This window comes from Marmota monax, unplaced genomic scaffold, assembly GCF_021218885.2.
Source record: "Marmota monax isolate L192 unplaced genomic scaffold, Marmota_monax_Labrador192_F-V1.1 WCK01_AAM20220418_F8-fsc02546, whole genome shotgun sequence".
In the NCBI taxonomy this organism is placed as follows: domain Eukaryota; kingdom Metazoa; phylum Chordata; class Mammalia; order Rodentia; family Sciuridae; genus Marmota; species Marmota monax.
In genome coordinates, this window is record NW_026694211.1 from 261 (window position 1) to 13,091 (window position 12,831).

Sequence of the window (12,831 nt, forward strand, 5' to 3'; positions counted from 1 at the left end):
CTAAAGCACTTTTTAATCCTACAATGTCAGAGCTGGATAGTAAAAGAAAAGTGGCACAGGACTAATCTCACACACACCTGGGATAAGAAGCGAGTTTGTTGTCAGGAGCCTAGAGAGAGGGACAGCAGCAGCAAGCAAGGGAGAACAGCAAGCACCCTTTGAATCTCACCTTTTATAGGCTAGAATCATGGCTGCACATTAGGGGAGGGTTTAGTTTTGACTGACATACTAAGCATCCCCTTATCTTATGGAAGGCAAATTTATTTCTTGGGAACAGAGACAGGCAGTTTTCCTATCAGAGGGGTGACAGGAAAACCAGCATGTCCCTTTATCTTCTCAAGGAGAGAACAGGGAAACCAGTATGTCCCCATCTCAAGGGCCAGTAAGTTGTCTCCTATCTCTCAATGAGAGATCAGGGAGAGACCAGCATGTCTCCATGCTGGTAGGTTTTATCTTGGGTGAAGTTTCTATTTCTTGGGAATAAGAACAGTATTCATAAAGTGGAGATAGGGAAAGGGAAGATATCTTGGCTGCAGTTATGCTACCAGATAAGACTCTATATAAAACAGGTCTCCTTTGGTTTCTAAATAACACTACTCAGATCTGTGCTGGTCTATGATGTTTTCACATATCCTCAGTAAAATCAGAAAAGGAAAACATGTCATTCTGAAATTTTGTAATAAAGTATATTTCATTTTCCTACATGTATGACCTCCCTACAATTTTGATGTTAAAAATATTTAAGGAAGAGATGCTGAAATAGAGAAGATAGTTATTTTAATACTTAAGCATTAACATTAAAAGTTGAAAACCTTTATTTTAGGGTTTTTTTTTTTAACATTTTTCTGGTCTGGAAACCATTGAATAATCAACTCTTTTGTCTTATATCTGATGCAGTTAGGGATCAGAGGTAGAGGCTTTAGGACCCCATATAACACTCCAGTTTGATCCGACACTACTGATGGTGCCTATGTGCAGGACATTCTTCTGTGTCTTTGCCTTGTCCTTAAATAGGCTCTACTCCATGTCAGCCCCCTCCAAGCAAATTGGATCCTATCCAGAAAAACTTTTTTCTTTAATCATCTAGATTCTAACTCATTCTACCAAAGCAACCAAAAATCATTGGTAGCTGGCACTATTTCTGTGTTCCACCACTACTTTTTCCACCTCAAATACCACAGCCTTAGCCCACCCATTACCTACCTCTAAGCTTCCTCTTTTACTTCAAAAATAGTTGTCTTGGGGGAATTACACAAATCTTGGTACTCTTTTAAACCAATAATTGTAGATTTTATTACCCACTTCATTGTCCATTGTAAGTTTGTGGATATTTCTGCTTCTCTGCCTCAATTATGAACACCCGAAGGACAATAGTTATGTCTTCCTTCTTCCAGAATCTGGTACACTCCTACTGTAGTAAGAACCCAAATGTGTGTGTGTGAATATAAATAAACTAACATATTTCTTGCCCAGGGAAAACCTTAGTACATTTTAAAAACCCTAGAAGTCGTCCTTTTGGTTTGCAAATCAAAGTCAGGAGCAAGGATACTGGGCCTGGGTGGATGCACGGAGGAAGTCTAAGAAAATCATTTATCCCTGGGTTTCTTCATTTTATTTGTGAGTGGGAAGGGAAGAAAATAAAGTGGAGAAAAGAGGAAGAAGTGAAGAATCCCCGAATAAGGACAGGAATTTTGGAATGACTCCACAGAGTGCCTGCACCCTGTCTCATCTCAGGTGGCATCCTGTCATCCAGTGGGAGAGAGGCCGGCCTGCACAGTGCAACCTCCATTCTAACCTGTGGAGAAAAAAAATACATAGGTCCTGCTTCCCACTTAGCAGCAGCTTCTCCATTCACCTGTCCCAGTTCCTGGTGAGTCTCCCTGCAGAGCAACAGCAAGAATTCCCTTCATTACTTGCTCTCTAGCTTGTTTTCCAGGCTTCTTTAATTCTTCCTTTGAATTTCCCTCCTCTCTTGTCCTTTCCCTCTTTCCTCATTCAGAATGCTTCTATATTTTCAAATCCTTATCTCCCTCCAAAAATGGACAGTACTGTTTTACAAGACTAAGGATTACTTGAAAAGGAAGGAAAAAAGAAAAGAAAATCCCACGTGCAACCTTTGACTCTCAGAAAGGATCAGCCTGGATACTCATCAATGTCTCATTTTCTAAGGTGTTTGAGTCTGTAAGGAACTCAGAAACCTTGCAGGGGCAACCATTTGCATGTCCAGTGTGAAGCACAGAAAAGGTTAGTGAACGTCTACCATTGAGGAGCTGGAAGCTTTGAGGATGTCTACCCAACTGAGCAGCTCCTACCTGTTGGCAGCTATGTTTGTATTGCTTAAATCTTCCTATGCCTATAGCTGATTGGACCAAGGAAGAACATCCATGGTCCAAACTGAACCAATCAGATTCTCTGTCATAGAACTTGGACTAGGACTGAGTCTAGCCACTCCTTCTAATTGCTTATGACTTCAGCTCATAAACTTGGAACTTTGATAGGCTTGTGGATGGGGGCAGAGGAAGCAGGTCTACATAGAGATTAGTGAAGTGAACGCACCAACAGACACAGAAACCTGCCATGGAAAGCTTCTGGCAGTTTCCAGTCCTATTTGCATTCTCTTTCTGAGGTCTAGCTTGCACCCTTTCAGTGGGCTCAGTGAGACACCTTCTCCTGTCAGAATAAATTTCCCTCAGCTAGCTCAAGTTGTTTTCTGTTACTGCAATCAAAATAGTTTTGTTTAGTATAATATCAGAGAATGGACCAAACCCAAGTCTTCTCAGATTTCCAAGCCAGATCACTATCCCACATTTTTCTAGACTTCTACAAGAAAGTGCCCCCAGGAGCCTCTCCCATGGCCTCTTTCTCTGCCACTCCTCCTCCTTGGGGTCCTGCCCATTATTCTCTCCTCACCAGTTCCTCATCCCCCTTTGTCCAGATATAATCTTTTTTGCACAGTTGATGCTCGAGATAAGGTCCGGTTCCAGCAGATCTATCAGGGGGAAAGAGAACATTTGTTAAGAGTACAGAGGACAATCATAAAGACGGAGGCAGATTCTGGCCTTCCTTGCACAGGATCTGCCACCTGGGCTTGAACTCATCCACATTAGAACTCCCTTCCAGGGTTCTTTTAGACGCTCTTATAATGACTACTAGAGATTGGGCGTAGCTGGTGCTGTGGGCAGGAGAAGCAGGAGGGACACTATTTGGGCCTGTCCACTACCATTCTTCCTAGTCAGGGTAGATGGTGGTTCCCCCAAAGTTTTCAGGGTTTCCAGGGAAAAGAAATACCAAAAGAGGCAGCCCAGAATCAAGGTAAAATCCTGCCTAATGAGGGAAACTCTTATTTCTTAGAACCTAATATTTCTTTAGGTGAAGATTCCAGAAATATTAGAGTAATGAGGAGGTAAGGGGCAGAGTCCTGGGCCTTGTCACGTCTCCTGGATCACCTCTGAGGTGAGGAGTTTACACTTGGCCTTTGGTCAGACTGGTATCCCTGCATACTACTGAAGGGTTAGACTTGAGCCTTCAAGCCACAAGTTGCATTCAATGCCATTCTTCTTTCAGAGATGATGTCTCACTATGTCACCCCAGGCTGGCCTCAAACTCCTGAGCTCAAGCCATCCTCCTGCCTCAGCTTCACAAGTCGATGGGATAATAAGCATCCCATCACCTCAGGTTCAGTTCTCCCTTTGGTCCTCAGCTTCCTCATTTGTAAAGTGGAAATCACAAACAGTTTTGAATGGAAAACTGGCATGGAAATTTGGATAGAATGAGGTAAGCATGTAAAGTACAACCAACTTTGGCGCTTCAGGATCTGTAGAATCCTTTGACTGGATGGGTAACAGGGCCAGTAAACCAAGCCTCTGCTCAGTAAAGGGATTCCCTGACTCTTAGAACTCTCTAAGGACGTGCCCAGGCTGTGGGTAGGAAGAGAAGTCCTGTGAGTACAGCCTGGTCTCCTCTCTCGTCCCTCCCACCCTGGGACCCAGGCCAAACCTTCACAGTCCACGTGGCAATAGTTTTCTGAGTGACTCTGATAATTGTTGCACCAGTAGTGGCTGTTGATCTGGAAGATGCCATAGTCAGTGCTGCCATCTGCATTTTCATTTATCTTTGAGACGTTGAACTTGCTTTCCACAAAAGCCAGGCAAATCCCTTAGGATGGGGAGAAGAGAATCAGGATTTAGGGAGGACCTAGCTGAGTAGGAGAGAGATGGCATAGAAAGGAGGACAAGGATTCAGAGGAAAGGAACAAGATCTGGGAGGCTAGATGGAACTGGAGGGCTGGAAATGATCATGGGCATCTCATCTTATTCTTTGGTCCCTCCAGCCACCAATCAATATAACCAGCCATTCATTACCCTACCATCCACCCATGCTTTCTGATTTCTTAAATATCTACTGTGTGTCAGGAAATATGCAAAGCCTAACAAGGGAAATTAACTGGGTCAACTATAGATGTTGCTTTCAAGGAAATTTTAGTATAAGAATGATAATATGTACCTTAAAAACCACAAAGCAATGTAAAAAAGAGAAAGTGTTGCAAGACAGTTGCACAAATTCCAGACCAAAAGGGAGATGTCCCTGCCACACAGAGACATGAAACCTTTGCACCAGCCATTTCCTGTGTCTGGAATTTTCTTCCTCTGGCATTTGGTTGATCAGATTTTCCATTTCATTAAGCACTGCTCAATGTCACTTCCTCAGAGAGTCTTTCCTTAAGTTCTCCATCCAGAACAGTCAGTGTCACCTGTCACACACCCTACTACTTTATTCTTCTTCATGCATTTATCGCTACCAGATGTAATACTGTGTGTGTGTGTGTGTGTGTGTGTAGGGAAGTGGATTTGTTTGTATCCCTAGACTCTGAAACAGTTCTTGATATATAATAAGTGTTCAATTAATAATTTTTGCAGGAATGTGAAATGCTGGGAAAAGCTTCCTGGCTTTGAAAAGAAGAATGGGAGAGAAAGAAAGATGGCTAAAAAGCATGGCACTTACAGTCATTCAAGGAGTAACCCTCATATCCATCCAATTCATTCTTGTACAGCACCCTGGCCAACTCACAGCGATGCATGCGAGTGGCCTGATTTATGACAAGGAGGCAGCAGGCCACAGTGATGTGCAGCACCCTGGTCATCCTCAGAGGGGAAAGGGTGTCCAGTAGGGCCTACAGGTCTTGTCTCACAGACTTCTTGCCGGTTTTCACTTTAGAACCTGGAGAATCTGGAGAGAATAAATTTCCTTGCTCACTATTCCCAGTCTCTTTCCTTTCATCTATTGTTTTATAAATATATTTTAATTTAAAGATTTACAAAAAGAGACTCTAATAATCCTCCATGTACCCTTTTCTCAGCTTTGATAGTTAAAAACCAAGGCCAATCTGATTTCCTTTGTAGGTCGTTCTGTACTAGACACTCAGGTACCAACCACATTTGGGTCCTGCGGCTAGGAGGGAGATTGATGAAAACTATGCTTCACTGGCATTTGTGCATGTCTATTTGAGCATGTCCTTTCAGAATAAGAGTTAGGTAGGACACTGGGGCTGGGGTGGTGGCTCAGTGATAGAGCGCTTGCCTTGCATGTGTGAGGCACTGGGTTCAATTCTCAGCAGCACATTAAAAAATAAAGATATTAGGTCCATAAAAAGAAAAGAGTTAGGACACTGGATGGTGAGTTCCTCCCCCACCCCTCACCCTTAGACACATACTCTGCCTTATGTGGGGTGGGCTGGTTGAAGGTTCGACCCTTTTGTTTCCACTCCAATGTGGTAACTTAAAGCAAGTCAGAGTGACATGGTTGTTCAAATAACCAGGCTCACACTGGAGAAAGGGCTTTGGATTCACACCACCTGCTTTCAAAGGCTGGGTTGCTGCGTGACTTTGGCAATACACTTAATTTCACTTATAAAATGAAGATATGTTAATACTTACTTAATAGGGAAGACATGATGATTAAATAAAATAATAAATGCCCAGGTCTTGGTTTCACATTTCCCACAAAATGAGCCCAGGATTCCTAGGAGTATGGCAATTCCTAAGCTAGAGCAGGAAAGGGTATGAGATAATTCTGAAATGTCTTGAACTGAACAAGTAAGGAAGTGCTCAAAATATGGATTGAGGCATGTCAGACTTAAGGGCTAGCTCAAAGGTCCATCGGCTGGCCAAACCTTGAACAGTGTTTTTATTTATTTTTTTTTTCTTTTTCTGGATTGCTCTTTATTCCTCCACTTTCTCTACTCATTAGCTTCCAGATTTAGTTTCAAACCAGCGATATATAGGACCAAGACAAGGACAAGTCATACTTCTTTATTCACAAGCAGAAAAAAAAAAACATGAAGTATCACAATGCATTTGCAATCATTAAAGAAGCAGCAGATAAACCATTCCTAAACTATGGAAATCCTATCATGGACTTTTATAAGAAATTAAATTTTTAAGAAATCCTTATACCTATAACCTAAATTTATAAAGCTCTTTTAAAGATGTCATTCTATGCAAGCTACTCTTGCTAAAGGTGTCTTTCAATGACAAGTTTTTAATTTTGATGAAACCTAATCCTGGATCTTTTATGGTTAATGTGTTCTATGACCCGAGAAACCTTTGGCTACTCTCAAGTCATAAAGATATGCACCAATGTTTTCTGGGAAAAAAAGACTTATATTTTTTAGCTATTACAAAAACATCTATGATTCAACTCAAATAATTTTTTGTGAGATAGGGAACTCTTGATTCCTTTTTTCCTCAGTGGATATTCAGCTCTACTATCCTACCTACATTTGTTGAAGACTCTCCTTTCCTGTTTGATTATTTGACACCTTTGTAAAAATCAAGTGATCAGATAAAAATTAATGTTTTTAGGTCCTGTCTTTTATTCCATTGATTTATCTGATTACTGATACTACTTTTTACAATAATCCTGGCATTGCTTTACAAAATTTAAGCCTCAATAAAAGAAAATATAGAAATTAAATTGAAATAAATGAATGAGATTGAGATGAGCCTAAGAACATCCTTAGAAAACCATTTTTTAAAATTGTATCACAGTTTTGAAACACTCCATAATTACTACCATATCAAGAGCAAAATATATTTACTCACAAATAACTGAAAAACTAAATATTTTTAGTACTTTCAACTGAAATTATATATGAAAAATATTTCATTAATTTTTCTACTCAATTTTACCACAGGTCTCCCCTGCATTAATTCTAAGTCATTTAATAATACCACAATTAGTAAGCTTTAAAACAATCATAAAAAATTCATGTGTTGAAGCTGGATGATAGGTACACATTCCACCTAATAAAATAAATTATGTTAAATTTATTTTACAATAAATAATAAAATGTTAAAAACTCACATATCAATTTCAAAAATGTGCTTGGTAAAGAAAAAAGTGGGTTATTTCCTTTATAAAAAGAAGTTTTATAAAATTTCATTTAGAGTTTACTTGGAAAAGAAAATTACAAGCAAGAATATAGTTCAGTAGTACTTTATAAAATAAAAATGAAAACAACTCCCCCCACCAAAAAAAATCTTTGTGAGCAAATTGTACATTACATGGCTCTTGGAAACTGAGCTATACTAATTTTGTTCAAATTGGCACAGAGGATCCTCTATCACCACTGTCATCTTTTTTTTAAAGCAGATAACCTGAATTGTCAAACCTCAAATTTTCCATAAAAACTCACCTTAACAACTTGACAAGGTTGCCAAATTGGTAATAATACCAAAACTCTTTAAGAATTACAATTTGTTCTTAACTTGAAATTTTGTTTTGAGGCATAATATTCAGATCTTCCTACAATAAATCTATGGTTTAAAAAATAACCCCAAACACTTGAAGAAAGTTTGTTAAAATAAAATTGCAATGCTTATTACCTTTTCTATTGGCAACAATGAAAATCACTAAAAATTTTACTTTTGCTCTTTTCAAATGATCTGCATTAAAATCAAATAAGTGGTATAAGAGGAAATTTTTAGTTTTAAGATTCTCAAAACACATGTCAAAGACAGAAATATTGATTTTTTCCATTAATGATAAGAAGAAACAGAAGATTTAGTTAAGATTTAACATTTAAAAATCAAAAAATTTTAAGCTAAAAAAAATCAAAAGATTAATCAGAACATTACAGGTAAAGAATATCATTTGTGCATTTTCTAGGTTCATACTGTAGTTATCAATCCAGAATACCAATAAGAGTTCTCAGATCCAATGTCAAAAAAACGGAATTTGGGCAAGCACTCTCAGTATTATTTTTATTTAATATGCACTGCATGCACATGATGCAGGTAGGGGAAAAGTTTATTAATCCATGCATTAAAGACAAGACAGACTGGTACTATTGCCAAACGTGCATTGAGTCAATTAGGATGTTGCTCAAAGTTCCTTATACTTAATGGTGCCATGAAAATAAGTGTAGAAGCAGAAATGTGTACACATCCCAAAGCATCCTCTTCATTAGGTTTCCTGAGCTTTCTTTGCATTCTGTTTTTCTTTTGCCTTTTCTACAAGAGGTATTAACTGCTGGTGTTCTGCTAAAGTCTTTAACAATTCCATAATAAAAGGCAGATAATTATGCTTCCTTCTGATATTTTCAATCTTGTATCTTTTTAACTTTTGTACTTCTTCTTCAATAAGCATCTGATTTTTGGCAACTTCTGATTGAATAGCACTTAACATATTACTACCCTGATCTGTATCCATAGGTTCCTCCTCTGCAAGTTGTCTTTGTAACTCTGCTATCTTCTGTTCATAAATCATTTTTCTGTCAGACACAATAGCCATTAAGTTAAATCGAATTTCACCTTCACTGTACTTTTGTATTCTTTTTTCTATGACTGGCCGTACTGCGCTGATCCAGTCATCTTGATTGCAAGCACCTAAATCAATTGGTCCTTCTCTTAATCCATCTAATTCATACAGTCTTCCATTAACAGGAACATAACTGACAAAGTGAAAAGCATCTTCTTCTTTGGCTGATGTTTTTGCATCAAATTCAAACATTTGCTGTCTGGCAAAACAGTTGTGTACTTGTCGAATCACATCTGAATTGCTCAGTGCCAAACCCTTCATAGCTGCATCAAAACTTTGTGAAAATTCTTTAAACTCTGATAATGTCTCTCCTAAATGAACATCTTGATGGGTACAGTTCAATAACACACTTACAATGGCTTGAGTGGCACATGCATTGTTAATTACCTGCTTTGCAAAAAATATTGTGTCAAGTCTGGAATCCTGAACAACAGAGCCTGCTGGTTCTTCTCCTGGCTGCCACTTGAAAAGAAAAATTAAGCCATGAACTGGCTTTAATTTTTCAAAAATTTCAGGCTCTAAACTCCATATTTCTTCTACTTGGGCTCCTCGGCAACCGAATCCTTTAATGAGCTCGGTGAAGACCCCGGGGTCGCTTTCCATGAGGCACCACTCCCCGGCATTGCCCGTCATGGCCCCGGCCACACACCGCCCCGCTCCACCTCGCGTTCTCGGCAACCCCCCGCACCAGCTGCCGCCGGCCACAGATCTCAGCAAACACGCCGCCGAGCTCGTCAACCACACGTCACCCCGCCTACTTCCCGACAGCCTCCGGGCGCCGTCACCTGCAGCGCGACCCAGCGCAAGAAGACCTTGAACAGTGTTTTTATATCAGCTTCATTGAGCTATAAGGCACAATGGATAATTAATTTATTGAAAGTATACAATTCAATAGATAATTTATCAAAAGTATACAATTCAATTCCAGACATATGAAACTATTGTCACAATCAATTTCAGGACATCTTTATCAACCCCAAATGAAGCCCTGTACCCATTAACATTTTGTAGCCATCATAGATTGGTTTGAGCAAGAATTATCAGCAGGTGCTGAGTTTGAGAGGCAGGAAGCTTGATGACAAACTGGATTAGCCCGAGCCTGGAGACAATTCTTTTACTTCTCTCACAGCCCTCACCCCAGAGTTGCCGATTTAGTCAATAAAATTACACAATGTCCAGTTAAATCAGAATTTCAGGCAAATAACAAATCGTCGCTTAGTTTAAGAATGTCCCTCGCAACCCTCCCCACCCTAACTCAGAGGCTTCCCTCAGAGACCCCCCTCTTTGAGCCTGGGAAGAAGGGAGCTCCAGGTCTACCCACGAAGTCCCCTCTGGGTTCTCTCAGAGAAGACAGTGGCCCTAGAACGCGGGTTCCCACCCACCCCTTCTGAAGCTTACCTCTTTCCCGCCCCTCTCTGACCTCAGGTCCCAGTCTCTGCCCAGGGCTTTCTGTGAAATCTAGAGAACAAGGCGGTTTGGAGCAGGAACCTCTTCCTCACCAAGCACACTCAAGCCCCACCTGGCTAATGCCCCTCCTTGTTCTAAAGAAGTCAGGAGCGCTGGCAACTCCAGCCTTCTGGAACTCAGGTTCTGTGACATAATTCCCCTGGAAATACGCTGGTTCGAGACACGCAAACTGACCAAGCTTCAGGCGGAAATGGCAGATGGGCCTGGGAGGAGAGGTGACAAGTGTGTGGGAGCCTGCTGGGCCACACAGGGCTCCATCCTTCTGCCTCCCATCCTTTCTGGGAATAGGACCACAAGGGGGGAAACCCCTTTCCCCACAGGTGTTTTTGGTGGGAGCTGCCAGTCATAGGATCCTGCCTCCTTGGGGTGAAAAAAATGGTCTGTGAATCCACATATTTTGAATTGAAACTACGTGCAGCTCAGCTTCTCAAAGGAAGCCTTAGGGCGCAGGGATAGAGGCTGGTAGTTTTAATTCCTGTGGATACGGCCTACATCAGAGGCTAAGCCTCCATGAAGAGACAGTAGCATCTGGGCCAGACTTGGAGTCCATCCTTTCTAGAATTCAAACACACCCTTCCTTTTCTGCAGCTCTGAGATTCAATAAATATCTCTAATATTCAATAAATACCTCTTTTTTTCATAAACAAGTTTGAATTGGGTTTCTGTCACATGCCACCAAAGGAGACCTGCCTATTATAGCCGATTATCAGGTTAACCATCTATGAGATGGTGAACTAACAATATATCACCTCTCCATGAAGGTCACAACATCTCTCAGTGTCATTAGTTACCAAGGAAGTCTGAGAATTTTCCTCCAACTGTAGCAAAAAAAAAAAAAAAGAAAGAAAAGCTGAGAGTTTTGTCACTAATCGCCACTCAACCTCAGAGACAGAATGTTAGGATTTATGTAGAGTAATGTGGGCTTCTTAGTGGCCATCTTCATAGTGCCCCCCATAGGGGGAAGGGCAAAGGCAGCCAGGGCAAGATGGTGAGTGAGGAAGTCAGGGTCAGGGCCAAAACAAAAGAGCATGGAGAGGATCTTCTAATGAGGTCAACTTCCCGCATGCCTGTGATCCCAGCAACTCGGGAGGCTCAGGTAGGAGGATGGCGATTTCAAAGCCAAAAAGATCACTTCTGTTGTGCAGCCTGGGGCAAAAGGCAAAAGGACCTCAGCAGATTAGTAAGGCACTTAGCAACTCGGGGAGACACTGTCTTTAAATAAAATATAAAAAAGGGCTGGGGATGTGGCTCAGTGGTTAAGCATCCTGGTTCAATCCCCAGTACCAAAAATAAATAAATAACACAAAAACTTCCTGGTCGACTAACTGCTTGTGGACACAAGCTGGGGACCCAAGCAGACAGATATTTCTGTACTTGTGTCCCTAAGCAGGGGGATCTAACAAAAACAAAAAAACAAACAAAAAAACCGAAAATAGATGCGTGGACAGAGACGGCACCAATCAGTAATAGTGAGGAGAGTATGAACATGGAAGGGATATGGAAAGGAGAAAATTCCAGAGACCATAAAAAGAATAGGCCAAAACTTCCCCACCAGACTCCTAGTTCCAGGGCCCCTTCTCTGGAGAAGTCCCTTATGGTCACTTTTGCAATAAACCTGCTGCTTGCTTGCTATCTCTGTGTCCTGATCTTCAGTTCTTTGCTGACTGGAGATAATGAACTCAGCACCCCTAGACTGTAACACTCACTTCCCTTCTCAGCAGGGCAGCAGCCCCTGCATCCTGGGGTAGGAAGTCAGGGGAAGCAAGGTGGAGGCAGAACCTTGGGGAAGATGGGTATCATTTTATGAGGTACTGTTTATCGTCAGAATTCTGCAGGTGCCTCAGATGACCCAGATAAATTTATCCTTGTAAAATTAGATCCCCTATCAAGAGGGACAACTCATAGGGCCTAGGCTACCTGCTGTCAGGCCTCTCTGCAGCTTAAAATCTTGGGGGTGATGATGTCAGCACTTGAAGAGGGACCAGAGGGCCCCACCCCACCCCAAGGCCCAGCATCTGTGACATACATGAGCCCTGGGTGGAGTCCTATACCTTCAGAGAAGTGGAAAATCCAAGCTGGGACACAAAGATCAATTCTGGATGTGCAGCCTGGGGTAAAAGGACAAATGCAGACTCCAGGCCATCTGTCTAAATATTTACAAGTTATACATCAAACTAAGGGACCAATAAATAAAATATATTCGGTGTTCATACCCTGATGGATTCTGAAGGGATCTTTAAAAGGATACAAATTGTAATTGTGTATCAAGCTGTGTTTGCAAATGACATAGTTAGCAAAATATCAGATGACTGGATTTAGGTTTTTTTAATAACTTCATTTTATTTATTTTTATGCAGAGGATCGAACCTAGTGCCTCACATGTGCTGGGAAAGTGCTCTGCCACTGAGCTATACCCCCCAGCATGGATTTAGTTTTTATTGCACATGTCTGAGTGCTCTTTTATGAGCTGACTGTGTTGGGATAAGCAATAAAATGAAGATATACATAATTCACCAATATTAAAACTATTCCATAAGCTGGGCACAG

At 41.0% G+C, this 12,831-nt stretch overlaps 2 protein-coding genes across 3 annotated transcripts; both read right to left on the reverse strand.

Moving 5' to 3' along the window:
- Positions 1 to 868: 868 nt before the first annotated feature.
- Positions 869 to 5,233, reverse strand: Lyzl6 (lysozyme like 6). Of its 2 annotated transcripts, XM_046466400.2 has the most exons (4): positions 5,002 to 5,233; positions 3,997 to 4,155; positions 2,911 to 2,989; positions 869 to 1,795 (listed from the first exon to the last, which is right to left on the reverse strand). In XM_046466400.2, exons 1-4 carry the CDS (start codon positions 5,138 to 5,140, stop codon positions 1,726 to 1,728), a joined length of 447 nt encoding a protein of 148 aa, XP_046322356.1. In that variant the 5' UTR covers positions 5,141 to 5,233; the 3' UTR covers positions 869 to 1,725. The 2 variants fall into 2 exon arrangements, with proteins under 2 accessions (XP_046322356.1, XP_058442076.1); XM_058586093.1 differs by lacking the exons at positions 869 to 1,795; positions 2,911 to 2,989 and having other exon boundaries at positions 3,403 to 4,155.
- A 3,011-nt stretch (positions 5,234 to 8,244) lies between these two features.
- On the reverse strand, positions 8,245 to 9,544 carry LOC124108044 (ubiquitin carboxyl-terminal hydrolase isozyme L5-like). Its single transcript, XM_046466401.2, has one exon. The coding sequence runs from the start codon at positions 9,448 to 9,450 to the stop codon at positions 8,464 to 8,466; it is 987 nt and encodes a 328-aa protein (XP_046322357.1). The 5' UTR covers positions 9,451 to 9,544; the 3' UTR covers positions 8,245 to 8,463.
- Between the last annotated feature and the right edge of the window lie 3,287 nt (positions 9,545 to 12,831).

Coding starts and splice junctions, on each gene's coding strand:
- Lyzl6 (XM_058586093.1), bottom strand. CDS start 5,140: ATGACCAGGGTGCTGCACATCACTGTGGCCTGCTGCCTCCTTGTCATA. Junction 4,156..5,001: donor GGGTTACTCCTTGAATGACT/GTAAGTGCCATG, acceptor CCCCATCCTAAG/GGATTTGCCTGGCTTTTGTG.
- LOC124108044 (XM_046466401.2), bottom strand. CDS start 9,450: ATGACGGGCAATGCCGGGGAGTGGTGCCTCATGGAAAGCGACCCCGGG.